Raw genomic sequence first — 18,143 nt, 5'->3', positions numbered from 1 at the left:
TAATCACAACACCCATATGTGGTAAGTAGGAAGTAACAGAGAGATTCACCTATTTAACAGTGCACAACAATGTATCCCAGAAGCTTAGGCCCAGGGTGACCAGATGTCCCAAATTTATAGAAACAGCCCTGAGGGGGAGGGATAGCTCAGTGGTTTGAGCATTGGCCTCTTGAGGGGGCCATTTAGGGATCTGGGGCAAAAATTGGGGATTGAATCATAGAATATCAGGGTTGGAAGGGACCTCAGGAGGTCATCTAGTCCAACCCCCTGCTTAAATCAGGACCAATCCCCAATTTTTGCCCCAAATGGCCCCCTCAGGGATTGAACTCACAGCTCTGGGTTTAGCAGGCTAATGCTCAAACCACTGAGCTATCCCTCCCCCCACCACTGAGCTATCCCTCCCCTCCTGCTTTGAGCAGGTGGTTGGACTAGATGACCTCCTGAGGTCCCTTCCAACCCTGATCTTCTATGATTCTATGATATTCGGGCCTTTGTCTTATATAGTCGCCTATTACCCAACCCCGACCCGATTTTTCACACTTGCTATCTGATCACCCTACTTAGGCCAGGAAATTTATAAGAATTGCTCATCCTATCGAAAGTCTGTAATGCAGAACGTACTCACTCCCTAGCCAATTTATGCTTAATCCTTATTTTGGTTGTTCAATATTTATCTTCTGTTTGACAAGTGTTGCAAAAACAAATGTAGAAGAGCCTTGCTGCAGTAACATATGCTCCAATGAAAGCTTCGGTTTTATATATTATTATCTTATCAATAATAAAATTTCCGTGCTGCGTTAAAATAAAATCTTTGCAGTAATTTAAAGCGATTAATACGGTAAAGCACATCCTGAAATATACAATGCTTCGAATAGGTTTTTAGGTAAACAACCTATATCCTCTCCGTGTGTAAGCATCACTTCTTTCTTAGGGCTGCTGAGGCAGGATAAACAACAACGGTATATAGCATCACAGAATCATAGAACTAGAAGGGACCTTGAGAAGTAATCTAGTCCAGTCCCCTGCACTCGTGGCAGGACTAATTAATGCTAAATATCAAGTCCCAATCCGGCCTCCCTCTGTTTTAGCCTCTAGTGTATTGTTATATGTCTCCAGCTTGGGTTCTTTTGGTAGCAGTTCCAAGCACCTTATGTCAAAATTAAATGGGTCCATTAAATATGCAGTCAGCTGAGAAAGCAACCCAAAACCAATCAGTTTAGAAAGCAAGCCCCCAAACTGGCCATAAATGCTTCAGATTCATACTATTCAGAATCCAGATTCCTTTCACCATGAAAGACTGAATGGATCGCATATCTGCACAGTTAGAGAATATTTTGTAGCAGGCACAGATAAACTGTATGCACCAATGCATTCCACAACCTTTCTTTAGGAGCAAATAAAAATAGAAAAAAATTACCACATATCCAATATTTTAGGCCATCACAGGTTATTTGGTGAGGGATGTGACTTGTGACACAAGAGTATGCTCAAGAAAGTTTTCTAGCAACATACCAATGTGATTAGAATAGTGTACCTGACTTACAGTGACTTATTCCTCTGAACTACAGGGTGCAGTAAAAACCGTCGGTGCTGACAAAGTGCATTGCTACTGGCAACAGTGTGTGCTCATGGCTAAGTAAAAGAAGAGGCTGTATGTTCAGCTCCCACAGTTTCTATGAACACCCTGGTCTTGCAGAAAGAGGTTTCTGCTTAAGAACTAACTGATGATTTTTCAATGCTGTGCACTCCCTCTGGAACAGGGAAAGTTCCCCTATTGTGTCAATGTATATCTTGATGTTCACATTCAAAGAATTCTCTGTAAACAAAAATCAGAGGTGGAGCAGAACCAGTTTTGTGGGAATCACATGAGATGGGACCTGAATCCAAACCACTTCTGGTTTTGCAAAATCAAAGCCGAGAGTTAATACTTGTTGGGACAATATAGCAGAGGAGCCCAGGGTTACAGTTATGCTCCAGAAGATGGTGGTCCTCTCTCATGCGTGTCATATGGTCTTACTCCTGGAAGCGCACTGAAGCAGTGGCTTGCCTTAAGGATAAAGTACCTAATTTCATTCCAACAGTTTATAAAGGATACAGCAATGTCTGTTCTCCTACAGGAGTGAACACAAAACAGTTCAATACATTACTTGCAGACTTTACCTGCCAAGAATCCAGAAGCCCAAAAGTGCTTAAAGCCTAGCTGGCTAACTTCAGGATGCATACTGCTGTTAAATTTTTGGAAAGGAAAACAAGAGGAGCTTTCCCGTGTCCTTTCACCCCCAAGGTGTACCCTACACTACATGGCACTTAGCTGAAGAAGTGTGATAGCCCATCTAATTTTAGCAGATCAGTACAGCAGTAACAGTACAGCAGTAACAACCATCCTTCCCTACGTCCTCGTCAGAGGAAGCAGAGGACCATTTTCCAGCTGACACACAAAGCTGGAGGTGAAAATAAAGTAGATTTCCCCCCTTTTACATAACCCTGCAAGTAATGACTGGAAAAGGGCAAGTCCCTTAGGATGATGATAGTGAATGACAAAGAGTTCTCACGTACCTGTGGAAGCAGCAAGGAACAAACTATCCCAAAAGTGACTTCAAAGTTGTCTTTAAACCACAGGCCAACTGCATGGATACAGCCTCGCACATGGATAATGTCAACCAGTTGCAGTCGCTGCAAGCAGAACAAAACCAGGGAGTAAGATACTTTGAAAACCAATGGGAGTTGGGAGCCTGACTGCTCTTTGTGCCTTTGAAGTGATCCGGGTTGCCAGTGATTAGATTCCAAGGTATATGTTACACCCAGGTGTAACTTATTTCTTTGCAATATTCACTTCCAAAGCTTTTTATACTAGGATACAACCATTAAGTATGTAAAAAAAGCATCTTTTTAAAGAGTGGATGCAATTCTTACACAATGCACGGAAATCAGGGTAAATCTCATGGTTAACCTTTACCTTCCTTGTGCATTTAAAATTCAAGCCCAAAGCTTTTCTACCTAAAACTATAACAACTTCAGCCAGCTCAGTTTGATCTGCACTTTGATTGGCTGTGGTTACTAGATGTATTTTCTGTGAGATCTCTGGAAGTGCGTCACCATGCACAGACCTCTCTCTTTCCTAAATGAGCTCACCTATCTGCTAAAACCTGGGAACAAAATAAGGGACAGCCATAAATGCTAAAGAAGGATTGCTTTTACGTGGCTGTAATTTCACTGGCCTTGATAGAATTTGTGCAGTGCAGTAGCAGCAAAATAGATTGCAGTAAATTATGGGTATTGACCTCCCCTGCCTACAGTGGAGGCCTATTAAAATGACCTATGATATCTAAAGTATTGGAACACATTTGAGTCAGCAGCTGTGTTTAACTCCTGTTTCTGCATTGGGCTTATGGTACTGCTGTTGCTTTTCTTAATCCCATAGAGAGAACAGAGGCTGCATTTTGATGATGTATGATTTTAAGAGGAAACTAGCTGGAAAATATTCAAGATAGAAAAAAACGAATCCAGAGTCTTAGAGACCATTCACAAATTAGACGACAAAAAGGGGTGAATTCTAGTCTCATTTACGCCTGTATACTATAAATCCACAACAGCTACTCTGGTGTATCCGATTTTGGAACTGGCCCAAGAAAGACTCCTTCAGCTCAGAAAGGTGTGTCATGATCGGTGAGATGGAGTCTTGCACTTCTGCTGAGTCACTGGTTTAAATCCATTCCACGTTAATAGTGGCCAAAAATCATTAGCATAGGCACCCTAAATGAAATAAGTTGACCGTCTTTAGAGTGTACCTGTGCATCCACAAGACAAAACAATTGCACAGCGAATACCCCCGTTTGCAGTTTTTGAAAAGATGGGAGACTGAATCCACTTGAGGACTAAGAGCTGTATTAGGGGAACTTTGGCTTGTGACTGTTATCAACACACTGAAATTTACAAGCATTCAGAAGGGGGAGGTCATGAGACAGATGGTAGATTTCACCTTCTTAAAATTCCTATTGCACCTGGCTATAAACTGGAATTTTTCATTATGCTTCTATAATATTATAAACATAGACCAAACAGATTCTGGGCTACATTACAACTACGCCAGCCAGAGCTGTGCTAGGGTGCTGTCTGGAAGCATCCTACCTATGCTGGGCAGGAGCTGGGGAAAATGGAACAAACCAAAACACACAAACTGCAGCGTGTGCTCCTAGCAGCATTGTTAGGTGTGTACTATGGGCGGGGCTCTGTCCATGTACCCATTTCCACCTGGTCCTGTCCCGCTTGGGGCGTACAGCACTGTAAGCAGTGCTAATGGTCCTCCACTCATACCCTGTGCTCACGAAGCACTAGCTTTAATATTGAGACAGCTGCAATTTGGCCCTTAATGTTGCAGTCAATGAGATAATCCTGTATGTACATGTAACATATCATACCTGGAAAGGTCAAGCATTGAGCCCTGGATCTCTGGATCTAGAAGCATGAACCTCTACTGCCTGAGTAAAACATAGCTCAAAGGCTGTACAGACCTCTATACGTGAGCCAGCCACAAGAGGAAGGAAGACAGGCAGCCATACTGCGTAGGCAGCACCTTAAAAGCCTCTTCTGGAAATCAGAGAAATGAATATTCAGTTCCCTGAAGTTCTCAAATCAGATCACTCAGGAATTCAGTGTCAGAAAACAATCTAGTTGCTGTTACTGGAGAAAATGCCAATAGGAATATAAACACCATCTCTCCCTCTCTCCTGTATGCACTGCATGCCCAAATCCCATCCTACACAAACGGTTTCCCAGCAAACCACCATTGCCTTTTCCACTTGATCGGTTATGTCTTTGATTTGCCTTCAGATTTCATAATTCCCTCTCCTTCACATAAAAACAAAACCCAGAGAAGTGTGAGTTTCTAAGCCTTTGAGATGATCCGTTTGCTGAATTCCTGACAGACTGAATTCAGAGTAGCAGCCGTGTTAGTCTCTATCTGCAAAAAGAAAAGGAGGACTTATGGTGCCACAAGTCCTCCTTTTCTTTTGACAGACTGAAGGCTTTTTGTTTACTCACACAGTGTGTCAAGCTCTGAATTTGGGGTAATGACAACAGGTGTGTGTTGGTCTAGTAGTCAGAGCAAATAACTAGGAAACAATGCTTTGGTTCTGTTCCTACCTCTGAAGCGGGCCTGCTCAGCACCCTCAGCCCTCTCCAATGGAGGCTGGCAACGGCTGGCACTTTCAGATTAGACCCTGTATGACCTTGGGAAAATGACTTAGTTTGTCTCTGCCTCTGTTACCTGTCAATTGTATAGAATATTAACCTACCTCACAGGGGTATCATGAGGCTTAATGCTAAATAATAAATTGTTGCACTTCTGGCACCTGCCATCAGAGGATGTCAAAACATTTCACATCAGGCAGAAAAGATGCATGGACCAGACTCTGGTGGGGAAGGGAAGTATGGTGCCCATTTTACAAGATGTGGAAATTGAGGCAACCCTAGATCACACAGTCTGAAAGATACAGAACAGAACCTTGGTCTCTCGACATCCAGTCCTGGGATCTAACCACAAAACCAACCTGCCTCACTTTAATTAATAGTTGTGAAGGAGGAAAGGTGCTATAAAATGGAAAATCTTTATTTTTATTAGCAGCTTTTACAGATGTGTCTCTGATGCACTTAAAATGCACTTAGAGACTGTAAGCTCTTTGGGGCAGGGACCCTCTGTTCTTTAGCAAAAGGGGGCCTGATCCTTGAGAAGGGTGGACAGGTACTACTGCAAAACAAATAAATAACAATACTGTGTAAATAACGTGCTTCACAACAGCATCTGCCACCATGAGAGAAGAGATTCCTATAGATGGGGCAACTTCAGGCTGTCAGGAACTCAGCTGGCTCCAGGCATGGTCATTTAGCAGCCCAATGAGCTTGGCTGGGCTCAATAAACAATTGACTGTGGCTCTGACCATTGGCTTGTCCTCAACCACACCTCTAATTCTGCTCTGACCACTAGGTTGCATCTCCTACACCCTGGTGTGTTACACAGGCCTTTGTTGGTGGAATTAACAAGTTATCCACCTTGAAAAGCTCAGCAGTACTCGTTGGTCAACCATCTGAGGTAAGAGCAGGCCCCCTCCCCCCCACATTGTGGGTCGGTTACAAAAAGAAAAGCAATTGCACAGAGAGAGCAATCTCTGGGCAGCCATGGAGAGGAAAAGCAGCCCCACAAGCCAGAAATGACATCCTCCTCAGAGATTAAAAGGATGACAGTGAAATGCTCCCTCAATGAAGTAGTTGAGTATGACAGGTGAGGACACTCCGCACGTCTTTCCAAGCCTTTGTAAGACAGGAGACAACCTTCCTGTCAGATCTGGAGTTGAAAGCCTTTCAAAGGACAAACCAACCTGTCATGAAAATGCACGATTCATACACTTTGCTTTACCCCCTTTTAGTTGTTGTTGTTGGACAGGCTGCACCGTGCCCTCCTCACCTTTTTAATTATCATGTTTGTCACATAGAATCAGCTGGGGATGAGGAGATGACAGGTTTAATGATCTTTCGAAGCTGTAAACACAAGTTACCATTTGCAGTGGACATGTTTATTTTTGGAGGCATCATGCTTCTGGGCTCAGGATCTGCATGACAAGCCAGTTGTAATTGATACATCAGACAGTCCTTTATAAAGGAGAGCTTAGCATTCTGGCTTTCTGATTTTTTTTTTTTCTATTTGCCTAGCAGCTTTTTAACTTAATTATCCCCAAATGAATAATGTGCAGGTGGAAAAGGTTCTGGGTGAACGACCTTTATTACAAAGTTACTAAACAGCATTTTACAGCATATTTATTGTATTTATAGCGGCAGCTGACGCTTGAGCCTCTATTGTTTGTTTTCCCCTTTGACAGTAATGAAATCTTTCCTTTCACCTATAGCCAACTAACAGACATCATAGTTATGTATAGAATTAAGTAGGTGGCAGGGCAAGGTTTCAAATTTCATTCTAATGTGGTAAGGATAGCTCAGTGGTCTGATAATCAGACTTGAAAGTTGCTTTGAGAGTACCTTGAAAGGTAAAGGTTCAAATTTGGCCCTTGGCCTTTCTGAATTTGATAAGTTGCACTCCATTCAATTTACTCATTATAGACGAGACTTTGAAAGTCTCAAGGTCTTCCCGCTCTGTGCAGACCTTAGAAATCTGATGATGCTTATAAGAAGAGTGGGGGTCGTGCTCTGGCAGCATTGTTTAAAAATGTAATCCTGCTCCTATGGCTGAGGCAGGGACCAGATCTTCCTCTTTGTTTGGACAGCAGCTGGCACAATGAGGTCCTGATCTTACTGGAGCTGCTGAGAGTGACCCCAATATTAAGCATGTAACAAGAATAATAAATTACAGGGATTGTGTGGGGACTGCTGCATGCCCCTCTCCAGAGACGGATGCCCTGCATTTTAGTGGCGACATGATGTCCTTCGGAAGGCAAGGTGCTGAAAAAAGAATCCACTATTTGTCTGTCTTGTGGTAATGACTATTAGCTCTGGCCATGGATCCCACTGTGCTAGATGTTGTAGACATTACAGCAAGACAATCACTGCCCCAAAAACGGACATCACAAGGACTTTCTTCTGTCCATCGCTCAGACTGCTGGAAAGCAGACTGCTCTTCTCTGATAAAAGTTTTCTTTAAAAAAAAATGAAACCCGTCACAAAAATAGCTTAGTTATAAAAATACAGAGAAAATACCCCCAATTAAGCCTTCTTCAGCTCATCAGCTCTTAGAAAAGAAGGTACATTTATTAATTTTGCTTGGTTCTGATGCACCAGAGGATTGGATTTATAGCAGATGAGAAAACCCAGAGAGACACCTCTCTCATTTTTAGGCACCCGAGTGGTTGATTAGACACATGACCAATCAATAGGAAAATGAACAGCAATTCATGAAGTAGGACATTGACCAAATAACCCTGCAGCACAAATAAGATATACCGCACTCTCCCCAACACCACGCCTCAAAGCAGTATTCCTTCCTGAGACTCCTCGTAAGAGAGTGTGCCTGAATCATCCAGTCCTGCATATAGCTCCTGAAGTAGCATATGCCTTTAGAATGGATGGCCCATGAAGGAGTAGCCAGCAAGCAGAGAATCACAGAATCATAGAATAACAGGGTTGGAAGGGACCTCAGGAGGTCATCTAGTCCAATCCCCTGCTCAAAGCAGGACCGATCGCCAATTAAATTATCCCAGCCAGGGCTTTGTCAAGCCTGACCTTAAAAACTTCTAAGGAAGGAGATTCCACCACCTCCCTAGGTAACGCATTCCAGTGTTTCACCACCCTCCTAGTGAAAAAGTTTTTCCTAATATCCAACCTAAATCTCCCCCACTGCAACTTGAGACCATTACTCCTTGTTCTGTCATCTGCTACCACTGAGAACAGTCTAGAGCCATCCTCTTTGGAACCCCCTTTCAGGTAGTTGAAAGCAGCTATCAAATCCCCCCTCATTCTTCTCTTCCGTAGACTAAACATCCCCAGGTCCCTCAGAGATACATTGCAAATAAAAGGTGTATGTTACCTCTTTTTCAAGGGTCTTGTATCCACACAGAGTGTTGATGACTTCTCCAGGGACCTATTAACAGGAAAATTGTTTCAGGCTTAGAGCTGAGTTTTGAGGAAATGCAAAAAAAAAAAATCCTGAGACATATACAAGCTGCTCCCACTGTCTCTGGAGCTTGTGTCTCAGACTTTTCATCACAAGCACAAGACAAGTAGTTAACAAGCCTCTGACTCTGACATCAGTGGGGACTTTTTCCAACACAACACAAAAGCTACAGACTAAGCAATATACTCCCAGAGCTTTCTAACGGATGCCTGAGAGTCAGTAATATGCATGGAGTTTTTCCCATAGCAGCAGTGAGGTCTTTCCCATCCAGCCATCTTAGCTAATTCCACGCTGGCTAATGCAGAGCTGCCACCTACAATGTGACGTCCAGTGTTTGCTAGGTCCAGTTTGCAGCGATTCAGGGAGGGGCTCCTACCAATTCATTTGGGAGTTTATGCAGCTTCCTACTGAGAAATTTTTCTTTATTTTCTCTTTGTTTAATTTCACTCCATTACTCCTAGTTATATGGCCTATTACACCACCCTCAGTAACATCTCTCCCCTTGGGGTGATCTAAGTGCTTCAGGAATAAGGGCCTATACCCTCATTGGAGAACGTGATAACGTTAGAACACAAACTCTCATTCTCTATGGTCCATGGGACTTTTCCAAGAGAGGTTTAGAAACTGGCTTGGGAATTACAAAGGAGCAGGTTTCACATGAGCGGCCCACCATTTCCATCCCAGTTCTGTCAGAGAGCGGACCTTCTTCTGGTTTTTGGTCATTTTGATTCTTGATAATACCAGGAAAGGCAGAGAAGCCTGAGAATTGTCAGGGAAGTTAGCAGAAGGCCTGCTGAATACACTGACAAGAAGGAATTCACCATGCCTCAGGACCAGGACTATAATGCACGTTCGCTTATTTTGTGGATCAAACAGAAGCTTTCTTATTTCAAGGCAATAAACTGAGATTAGGTGTATATTTCAAAAGGTGCGTTGTGTCCATACAATGGCCCCATTGAAAGCATAATAATTTTAGCAATGAGACAATTTTGGCAACCAGTAAAAGCTGCTAGACAAGAAAACAAACTTTCCATGTTTTAGAGGCACAGAGATGAAAAGGAGAAATGTGCACATTTTGGAGAAAATTGTGCTTTTCTGTAAAATGTGGCATAAAAGAAACCGTAGAACAGGCTGCAGCCATTAAGCCCCAGTCTGGTCCTTCTATAATTGGTGAGGAAATTATTCTAACATTTCTTTACCACAAATAGTTGTTTTGACAATATGTCACTGCTCAGGGCTATTGTAAAACACGCCTTTTTCCATTTCCATTTATGCACTGCTAATCTGCCTGTCTGTGGCAAACAGAACAGAGTTAAAAAGGCTGATATAACTCCATTGCTCAGGAGCGTGTGTGTGTGTTATATTGGGCACACGGGTGAAATCCTGGCTGCGCTGACGTCAATGGGAAAGCTCCCATTGACTTCAGTGGGATCAGGATTTCATCCTTTGGGTTTGCTTCTCATTTGCACCATTCGGACAGTGCAATGGGGCCTCTGAATGAGGGCAAATGTAATTCACGCCTGTGTTAAGGCGCCATGATGTTGCCAGAACGGTATAAAGGGGGCTTTGGTGTCACTGAGGATCCAGCCTTTTAAGGATGCGTCATCACTTACGCTGCATCGGTCCAGCTGTGCCCATGGGTGCACCACTGTAGCACGTTAACGAAGAGCTCTCCCGTCGGCGTAGATAAGCTCCCACCCCGAGAGGCAGCAGCAATGCTGACGGGGTCGACATAGCACCGTCTACACAGTGGGTTAGGTTGGTATAACTACGTCATGCAGGGGTGTGTTTTTCACACCCTGGAGTACAGAGTTGTGAAGGAGCTGGGAGTGGGGAGGATTGACCTGGGGATGTTGCAGGGGAGTTTTACTGGGACTGTCTGCATTGGGGATGGGATAGCAGGGGGTGGCTTCGCTGGAGGGACGATACCTGAACCTGTAACCTGAGCCCAGAAGGGGGGTTGGGGCCAGGTGACACCTTTTGCCCGGGAAGCTGGACAAAGGCTGGAGGAGGAACCGGGGGGAGACTGGGGAGAGACTGCTGGAGGGGGTTTCAGTTTGGAGTGGTCTGAGCAAACACAGGGAGCCCCAAGTAAGCTCCCTGCCCTCAGAGGGACCTGACTGAGGGGTCCTGTTTGTACCTACAAATTCTGTTTGGAACTGTGTTCCTGTTGTCTAATAAACCTTCCATTTTACTGGCTGGCTGAGAGTCACGGGGAATCGCAGGAAGCGGGGGGGTGCAGGGCCCTGACTCCTCCACACTCCATGACAACAGTTATACCAGGCCTGAATCTTGCTTGACTTATAGTTCTGGAGATTGCCATTTCACCTGTCCTGCATGAAAGCAGGGTTTTCGTTTTTGTTAAACATGTTATTCAATGGACTGCACCCTGCATAGCAACACAATTGCTGTAGGACACTTCTCCAGGACTGTACCAGATACAGGGCCCAAGGACCTCCCATGCTGAGCCTATTATGTCCCTCCTGAAGGGCTGATGCTCCCCCGCAGAATGGGGTCTACAAATGCAGCTGTGGTTTAATGCCCCCTCAAGTACTTTTTGCTGTGGAATGCAACAGTGAAGCCATTAAACCAGCTGTCCTCTGCACAGGGCTACTTTCCCTGAAGGGAAACATGATGTGTAATGTGTTTAATGTTTGCAGACCTTTAGGTTTAATTCATACTGACCAGCACACGTTCCCCCTCCAAGCTCATTTTTAGTGCCACCAGAGCATGTCCAGGCACTGGAGGACAATGATACTTACCCACTTTTGTTAAGCACTTTGAGATCTATGGATGAAAAGTGCTGAGTATTAGGGGAGAACTTCTCATTGCAAGCAGCGATGATTCACTGTAGAGCAGCGAAGATGCTGGCTCACCACGCAGGTTCACAGGGCTGAGAACAGAACTGCCAAGTCGATATCACAGCTCCATAGTTTTAGAGAACCCCCCACTCCCGCCGGAAGGGAGTACTAGGATGAAACTAGAGCTGGATGGGAAACAATTTTCCTACCCTGTGAACATTTTCCAGATATTTCCCATTCTATATCAGGACAAAATTGAGGTCTTCTGAGGTTTTTCACAGAACAGAAGGTGGGGGTGGGGTGGCAAGGAGAGACACACATACATCCCCCTCCCCCGAATTGTTAATATCTCTGTGGTTAGGGCATTTCTTTGGAATATGAGACACCTGGCTTCAAATTCCTGCTCTGCCTGATTCAGAGCAGATACTTAAAGCCGGGTCTCCCACTTCCCCAATAAGCGTGCTAACCACTGGGCTCTACACACAGATACAGATTTTGACTAGCAATTTCACCGTGGACCCAAGAAACCTTTCCCGGTGAGAGTTTTGTCAGAACCAGGGTAGTTTCTCGTGAAAAGTTTCAGTTTTGACAAATCAACATTTTCTGATGAAAAACTATTTTGTTGAAAAATTCCCAACTAGCTCTTGATAAAACTATGTGGTGAACCTTGTGGTGAGTTTTCCCATGTATTCTCTTCCCATGGGTTCTACCCAGAAAGGTTGCATTAGGACCCAATAACATCAACATCCATGAAGTCTTTTGAGCTGTCTTTGCAAGACTTCTTCTGCACTTCTGGAAAAGTCCTACAGAATTTAATCACAGTGAAACTGTCTACAGGTTCTGCATCTTATAGAATGTAAATAGAAAAGCATAGCCCTGTAAGGTTCTGGGGGCTCGGTCTTGTATTTCTAGGTGTTTGGGTGTGAATACAATATATCTATAATGCTGCTGCTTTGGAATTCCAGGGGTTGAGCCAAAAATCTATTGCATGGGTAACTTTCTCACTCAAATTCCATAGAAAATGTTCTAAAAACCTATGCAAACCTGTTGAATTTCAATAAAAATCCTACTGGCATAATCCCTATTAAATTCTATAGGATTTGACCATAAGGTTCTGTCATCAATTAATTTTTGAAAATGTATTTGTCTGGCACTTTCTCCTATTCCAGCTATTTCCAACTTTGCATTAAATGACTCAGGATTCTTTTATCATCTCAATTTCCCGACCCGGTGCCCACACAGCCTTCAGGTTCAGTAATGACATCATGACACCTGCTCCCAGCTGCATCAGATATTTCTGGTACACCAATCTGGTCTACTTAGCTTTTAAATATGTCTGTCCTAGCTTTTGGATTTCATCTGTGCCAATCTCTTCTCTTTCTATTAAGAGATATTTTAATTTCCTTGAACAGAAAAACCTTGATAGATAAGATGCGGGAGAAACATGGGTTTTCAAATAACATTTATATTCACTGTATTATTGGCCCATTATCAGCAATATTAATTTTAACATACAAGGTGGCCAATAACAGCTTGCAAATAGTCTTTCTAAATACTGACAAATTTTACAAGTGCTTGTATACTAATGCTAGAAGTCTAAATACTATGATGGGTGAACCTGACTGCTGTTTTTAAATGAGGATATGGATATAATAGACATTACAGAAGCTTGGTGGAATGATGCTAATCAATGGGACACAGTAATACTAGAGTACAAAATATACCGTAATTACAGAGTAGGTCATGCTGGTGGGGAAGTAGCATTATATGCGAAAGAAAGCGTAGAGTCAAATATAGCAAAAATCTTAAATGACTCAAACTGAACCACAGAATCTTTATGGGTAAAAATTCCATGCTTTAATAATAAGAGGATAGGAGTAGGAATATATTACCAACCGCCTGACCAGACTGCAAAATACTCAGGGAGATTAGATTTCAGAGTAGCAGCCGTGTTAGTCTGTATCCACAAAAAGAAAAGGAGTACTTGTGGCACCGTAGGGACTAACAACTTTATCTGAGCATAAGCTTTTGTGAGCTACAGCTCACTTCATCGGAGATTAGAGAGGCTACAAAACCAGAAAACCCAATAATAATGGGGGGATTTCAACTATCCCCATATTGGTTAGGTACATGTCACTTCAGAATGGGATGCAGAGATAAAATTTCCTGACATTAATGACTGCTTCTTGGAACAGCTAATCCTGAAAACCACAAGGGGAGAGGCAATTCTTGATTTAGACCTAAGTGGAGCACAGGATCTGGTCCAAGAGGTGCACGCAGCAGAATCGCTTGATAATAGCGACCAAAAGGTAATTAAATTAACATCCTTGTAGGGGGGAAAATACCAAAGACACCCACCACAGTAGTATTTAACTTCAAAAAGGGGAAAGACACAAAAATGAGGAATCTAGTTAAAGGGAAATTAAAAGGAACAATGAAGTGCCTGCAGGCTTAATGTAAACTATTTAAAACACCATACTAGAGGCTCAAATTAAACATATTCCCCCAAATAAAAAAAAAATTTATAAGAGGCCCAAAAAATGCCACCCTGGCTAAACAACAGGGTAAAAGAGACAGTCGCAAAAAGACATCCTTTAAAAATTGGAAGTAAGTCCTACAGAGGAAAATACAAAGGAACATAAACTCTGGCAAGCGAAGTGCAAAACTATAATTAGGCAGGCCAAAAGAGAATTTGAAGAGCAACTAGCAAAAGACACAAAAACTAACAGCAAAACCTCAGAAGTCACTAAGTAATAAGTCACCAGGACCAGATGGTATTCACCCAAGAGTTCTGAAGGAACTCAAATATGAAATTGTGGAACTGCTAACTGTGGTACGTAAACAATTGCTTAAATTAGCCTCTGTATCAGATGACTGGAGGGAAGTTAATGCAACGCGGATTTTAAAAAAAGGCTCCAGAGGTGATCCTGGCAATTACAGGCTGGTAAGCCTGACTTCAGTATCAGGTAAATTGCCTGAAAGTATAATAAAGAATAGACACATAGATGAACACAATGCGTTGGGGAAAAGTCAAAACGGCTTTTGTAAAGAGAAATTATACCTCAATCTATTAGAATTCTTTGAGGTTGTCAACAAGCATGTGGATACAGTGATCAAGGGGATATAGTGTACTTAGTGTAAAGAAGTACGGGCTGGATGAATGCACTATAAGGTGGGTAGAAAGTTGGCTAGATTGTCGGGCTCAACGGGTAGTGATCAATGGCTCCATGTCTAGTTGGCAGCCGGTGTCAAGTGGAGTGCCCCAGGGGTCGGTTTTGTTCAATATCTTCATAAATGATCTGGAGGATGGTGTGGATTGCACTCTCAGCAAATTTGCGGATGATACGAAACTGGGAGGAGTGGTTGATACGCTGGAGGGCAGGGATAAGATACAGAGGGACCTAGACAAATTGGAGGATTGGGCCAAAAGAAATCTGATGAGGTTCAATAAGGATAAGTGCAGGGTCCTGCACTTAGGACAGAAGAACCCAATGCACAGCTACAGACTAGGGACCGAATGGCTAGGCAGCAGTTCTGCGGAAAAGGACCTAGGGGTGACAGGACCTAGGTGTGTCCAGTTTTGGGCCCCACAGTACAAGAAGGATGTGGATAAATTGGAAAGAGTCCAGTGAAGGGCAACAAAAATGATTAGGGGTCTGGAACACATGACTTATGAGGAGAGGCTGAGGGAACTGGGATTGTTTAGTCTGCAGAAGAGAAGAATGAGAGGGGATTTGATAGCTGCTTTCAACTACCTGAGAGGTGGTTCCAGAGAGGATGGTTCTAGACTATTCTCAGTGGTAGAAGAGGACAGGACAAGGAGTAATGGTCTCAAGTTGCAGTGGGGGAGGTTTAGGTTGGATATTAGGAAAAACTTCTTCACTAGGAGGGTGGTGAAACACTGGAATGGGTTACCTAGGGAGGTGGTAGAATCTCCTTCCTTAGAAGTTTAAGGTCAGGCTTGACAAAGCCCTGGCTGGGATGATTTAATTGGGGATTGGTCCTGCTTTGAGCAGGGGATTGAACTAGATGACCTCCTGAGGTCCCTTCCAACCCTGATATTCTATGATTCTATGATACTTGGAGTTTCAGAAAGCCTTTGACAAGGTCCCACACCAAAGGCTCCTAATTAAAGTAAGTAGTGATGAGATAAGAGAGAAGGTCCTCTCATGGATCAGAAACTTGTTAAAAGATAGGAAACAAATGGCAGGCATAAATAGTCAATTTTCACAATGGAGAGAGGTAAATACCCAGTAGCATTGGTCCCAGTACAGATCTTTGGGGGACCCTGTTAAACAGTGAGGCAGCAAAGTTTACAGATGATACAAAATTACTCAAGACAGGTAAATCCAAAGCAGACTGCGAAGAGTTACAAAAGGGCTCTCACTAAACTGGGTGACTGGGCAACAAAATGGCACAAGAAAGTCAATACTGATTAGTGCAAAGTCACATGTATTGGAAAACATAATCCCAACTACACATACAAAATGATGAGTTCTAAATTAGCTTTTTTCATTCAAGAAAGATCTTGGATTCAGCATGAATAGTTCTCTGAAAACATCTGCTCAATGTGCAGCAACAGTCAAAAAAGCTGACAGAGAAGGCCAACAGAGCTGGGGGAAGAGGTAGATACGCTGGAGGGTAGGGATAGGGTCCAGAGTGACCTAGACAAATGGGAGTATTGGTCCAAAAGAAATCTCATGAGGTTCAACAAAAAGACGAGTGCAGAGTCCTGCACTTAGGAAGGAAGAATCCGTGCACTGCTGCAGGCTGGGGACTGACTGGCTAAGCAGCAGTTCTGCAGAAAAGGACCTGGGGATTACAATTGACGAGAAGCTAGATATGAGTGAGCAGTGTGCCCTTGTTGCCAAGAAGGCCAAAGGCATATTGGGCTGTATTAGTAGGAACATTGTCAGCATATCGAGGGAAGTGATTATTCCCCTCTATTTGGCACTGGTGAGGCCACACATGAAGTGTTTTGTCCAGTTTTGGTCCCCCCACTACAGAAGGGATGTGGACAAATTGGAAAGAGTCCAGAGGAGGGCAACAAAAATTATTAGGGGGCTGTGGCACATGACTTACAAGGAGAGGCTGAGGGAACTGGGGTTGTTTAGTCTGCAGAAGAGAAGAGTGAGGGGGGATTTGATAGCAGCCTTCAACTACCTGAAGGGGGGTTCCAAAGAGGATGGAGCTCAGCTGTTCTCAGTGGTGGCAAATGAGAGAACAAGGAGCAATGGTCTCAAGTTGCCATGGGGGAGGTCTAGGATGGATATTATAAAACACTATTTCACTAGGAGGGTGGTGAAGCACTGGAATGCGTTACCTAGGGAGGTGGTGGAATCTCCATCCTTAGAAGTTTTTAAGGTCAGGCTTGACAAAGCCCTGGCTGGGATGATTTAGTTGGGGATTGGTCCTGCTTTGAGCAGGGGGTTGGACTAGATGACCTCCTGAGGTCCCTTCCAAACCCGATATTCTATGAATAAAAATGTTTCTGAACAAGGAGAGATTAAAAAGACTGGCCCTGTTCATCTTGGAAGGATATTGCAGAAGCCTGTAGAATTGTGACTGGGTGGAGAAAGAGGGTAAGGGAGTGTTATTTACCCATTCACATAGAACATAAGAACCAGGGGTCACCTGATGACATTAATGGGCAGCAGGTTTAAAGCAAACGGAAGGAAGTACTTCTTCACACAACGCACAGACAACCCATGATTCTCATTGCTAGGGGATGTTGTAAAGGCCAAAAGTGTAACTGGGTTCAAAAAAGAATTAGATCAGTTCCTGGAGGATAGTTTCATCAGTGGCTTCTAGCCAAGATGGTCAGGGACAGAACCCCATGTTCGGGGTGTCCCTAAACCTCTGACTGCCAGAAGCTGGGACTACATGACAGGGCAAAATGGATCAGTTGATAAATTACCCTGTTCTGTTCATTCCCTCTGAAACACCTGGCACCAGCTGCTGTCGGAGGATACTGGGCTAGATGAACTATTGGTCTGACCCAGTCTGGTCGTTCTTATGTTCTTGCCTAGATGCAGAGCAGAATTCACACTTACAAGCATAACAGATGGTAGAAAAGTTGAACTTGTTCCCACTGAAGAAATCTGAATTTCACTTTAAAATCCTCACCTTCCACCCACTGCCGATGTTTCAACAGCAATATTTCATGGCTTTGCTTTAAGAGAAGTGCTGTGACTCACAACTGGGCATACTGACAGGGGAACACAAGACGGAGAGAGTCAGGAGATCTGCATCCTATTCCCAACTCTGTCAGTCTGCTTCTGTGACCTGGGGAAACTCACTTCTCTGTGTGTCTTTTTCACCATCTGCAAGATGGAGATGGATAACAGTACTTAACTCCATGTAAGCAGCTTAATTCCTTAGTGCATGAAATATACCTATATGCAGAAGGCCATCATGAGCCCTATGCACCACTTAAATCCCTAATTGTCCTCGAATACGTACGAGGCACATAGCCTTGTTGTAGCCCTCTGGAGTGTTTGCAAAGCAATATAACAGTGGAAAGTGTTATAACTAATAGGAAAAGGAATAGTTAGTACACATTTTTTGCTTTAGGTGTTATAATAGAGATCTTGTTCCAATTTCTCAGAGCATTCCTTGTGAGATTTACATAAATGGTGACAGGTGGACTTTTCCAGTAACCCTCTCTGCCTCACTTTCCTTTCTACAGAGAGAAATCAAGAGTTTTACTGTGTGCCCAGAAAATA

General features: G+C 43.4%; 1 protein-coding gene across 1 annotated transcript in view; it reads right to left on the bottom strand.

Annotated features, from left to right (window-relative positions):
- Positions 1 to 18,143, bottom strand: part of LOC144257743 (tetraspanin-15-like) — a 204,995-nt gene that overhangs the window by 32,536 nt on the left and 154,316 nt on the right. The window contains exons 6-7 of the mRNA XM_077805863.1: positions 8,531 to 8,584; positions 2,557 to 2,673 (exon numbers count right to left, since the gene is read on the bottom strand). Coding sequence (XP_077661989.1) covers positions 2,557 to 2,673; positions 8,531 to 8,584 — 171 coding nt within the window. The remainder of the gene's footprint in view (positions 1 to 2,556; positions 2,674 to 8,530; positions 8,585 to 18,143) is intronic.

This window comes from Eretmochelys imbricata, chromosome 26, assembly GCF_965152235.1.
Source record: "Eretmochelys imbricata isolate rEreImb1 chromosome 26, rEreImb1.hap1, whole genome shotgun sequence".
NCBI lineage: Eukaryota > Metazoa > Chordata > Testudines > Cheloniidae > Eretmochelys > Eretmochelys imbricata.
The sequence above is the reverse complement of the archived record's forward strand: the minus strand, read 5'-3'. Positions and strand labels throughout refer to the sequence as shown.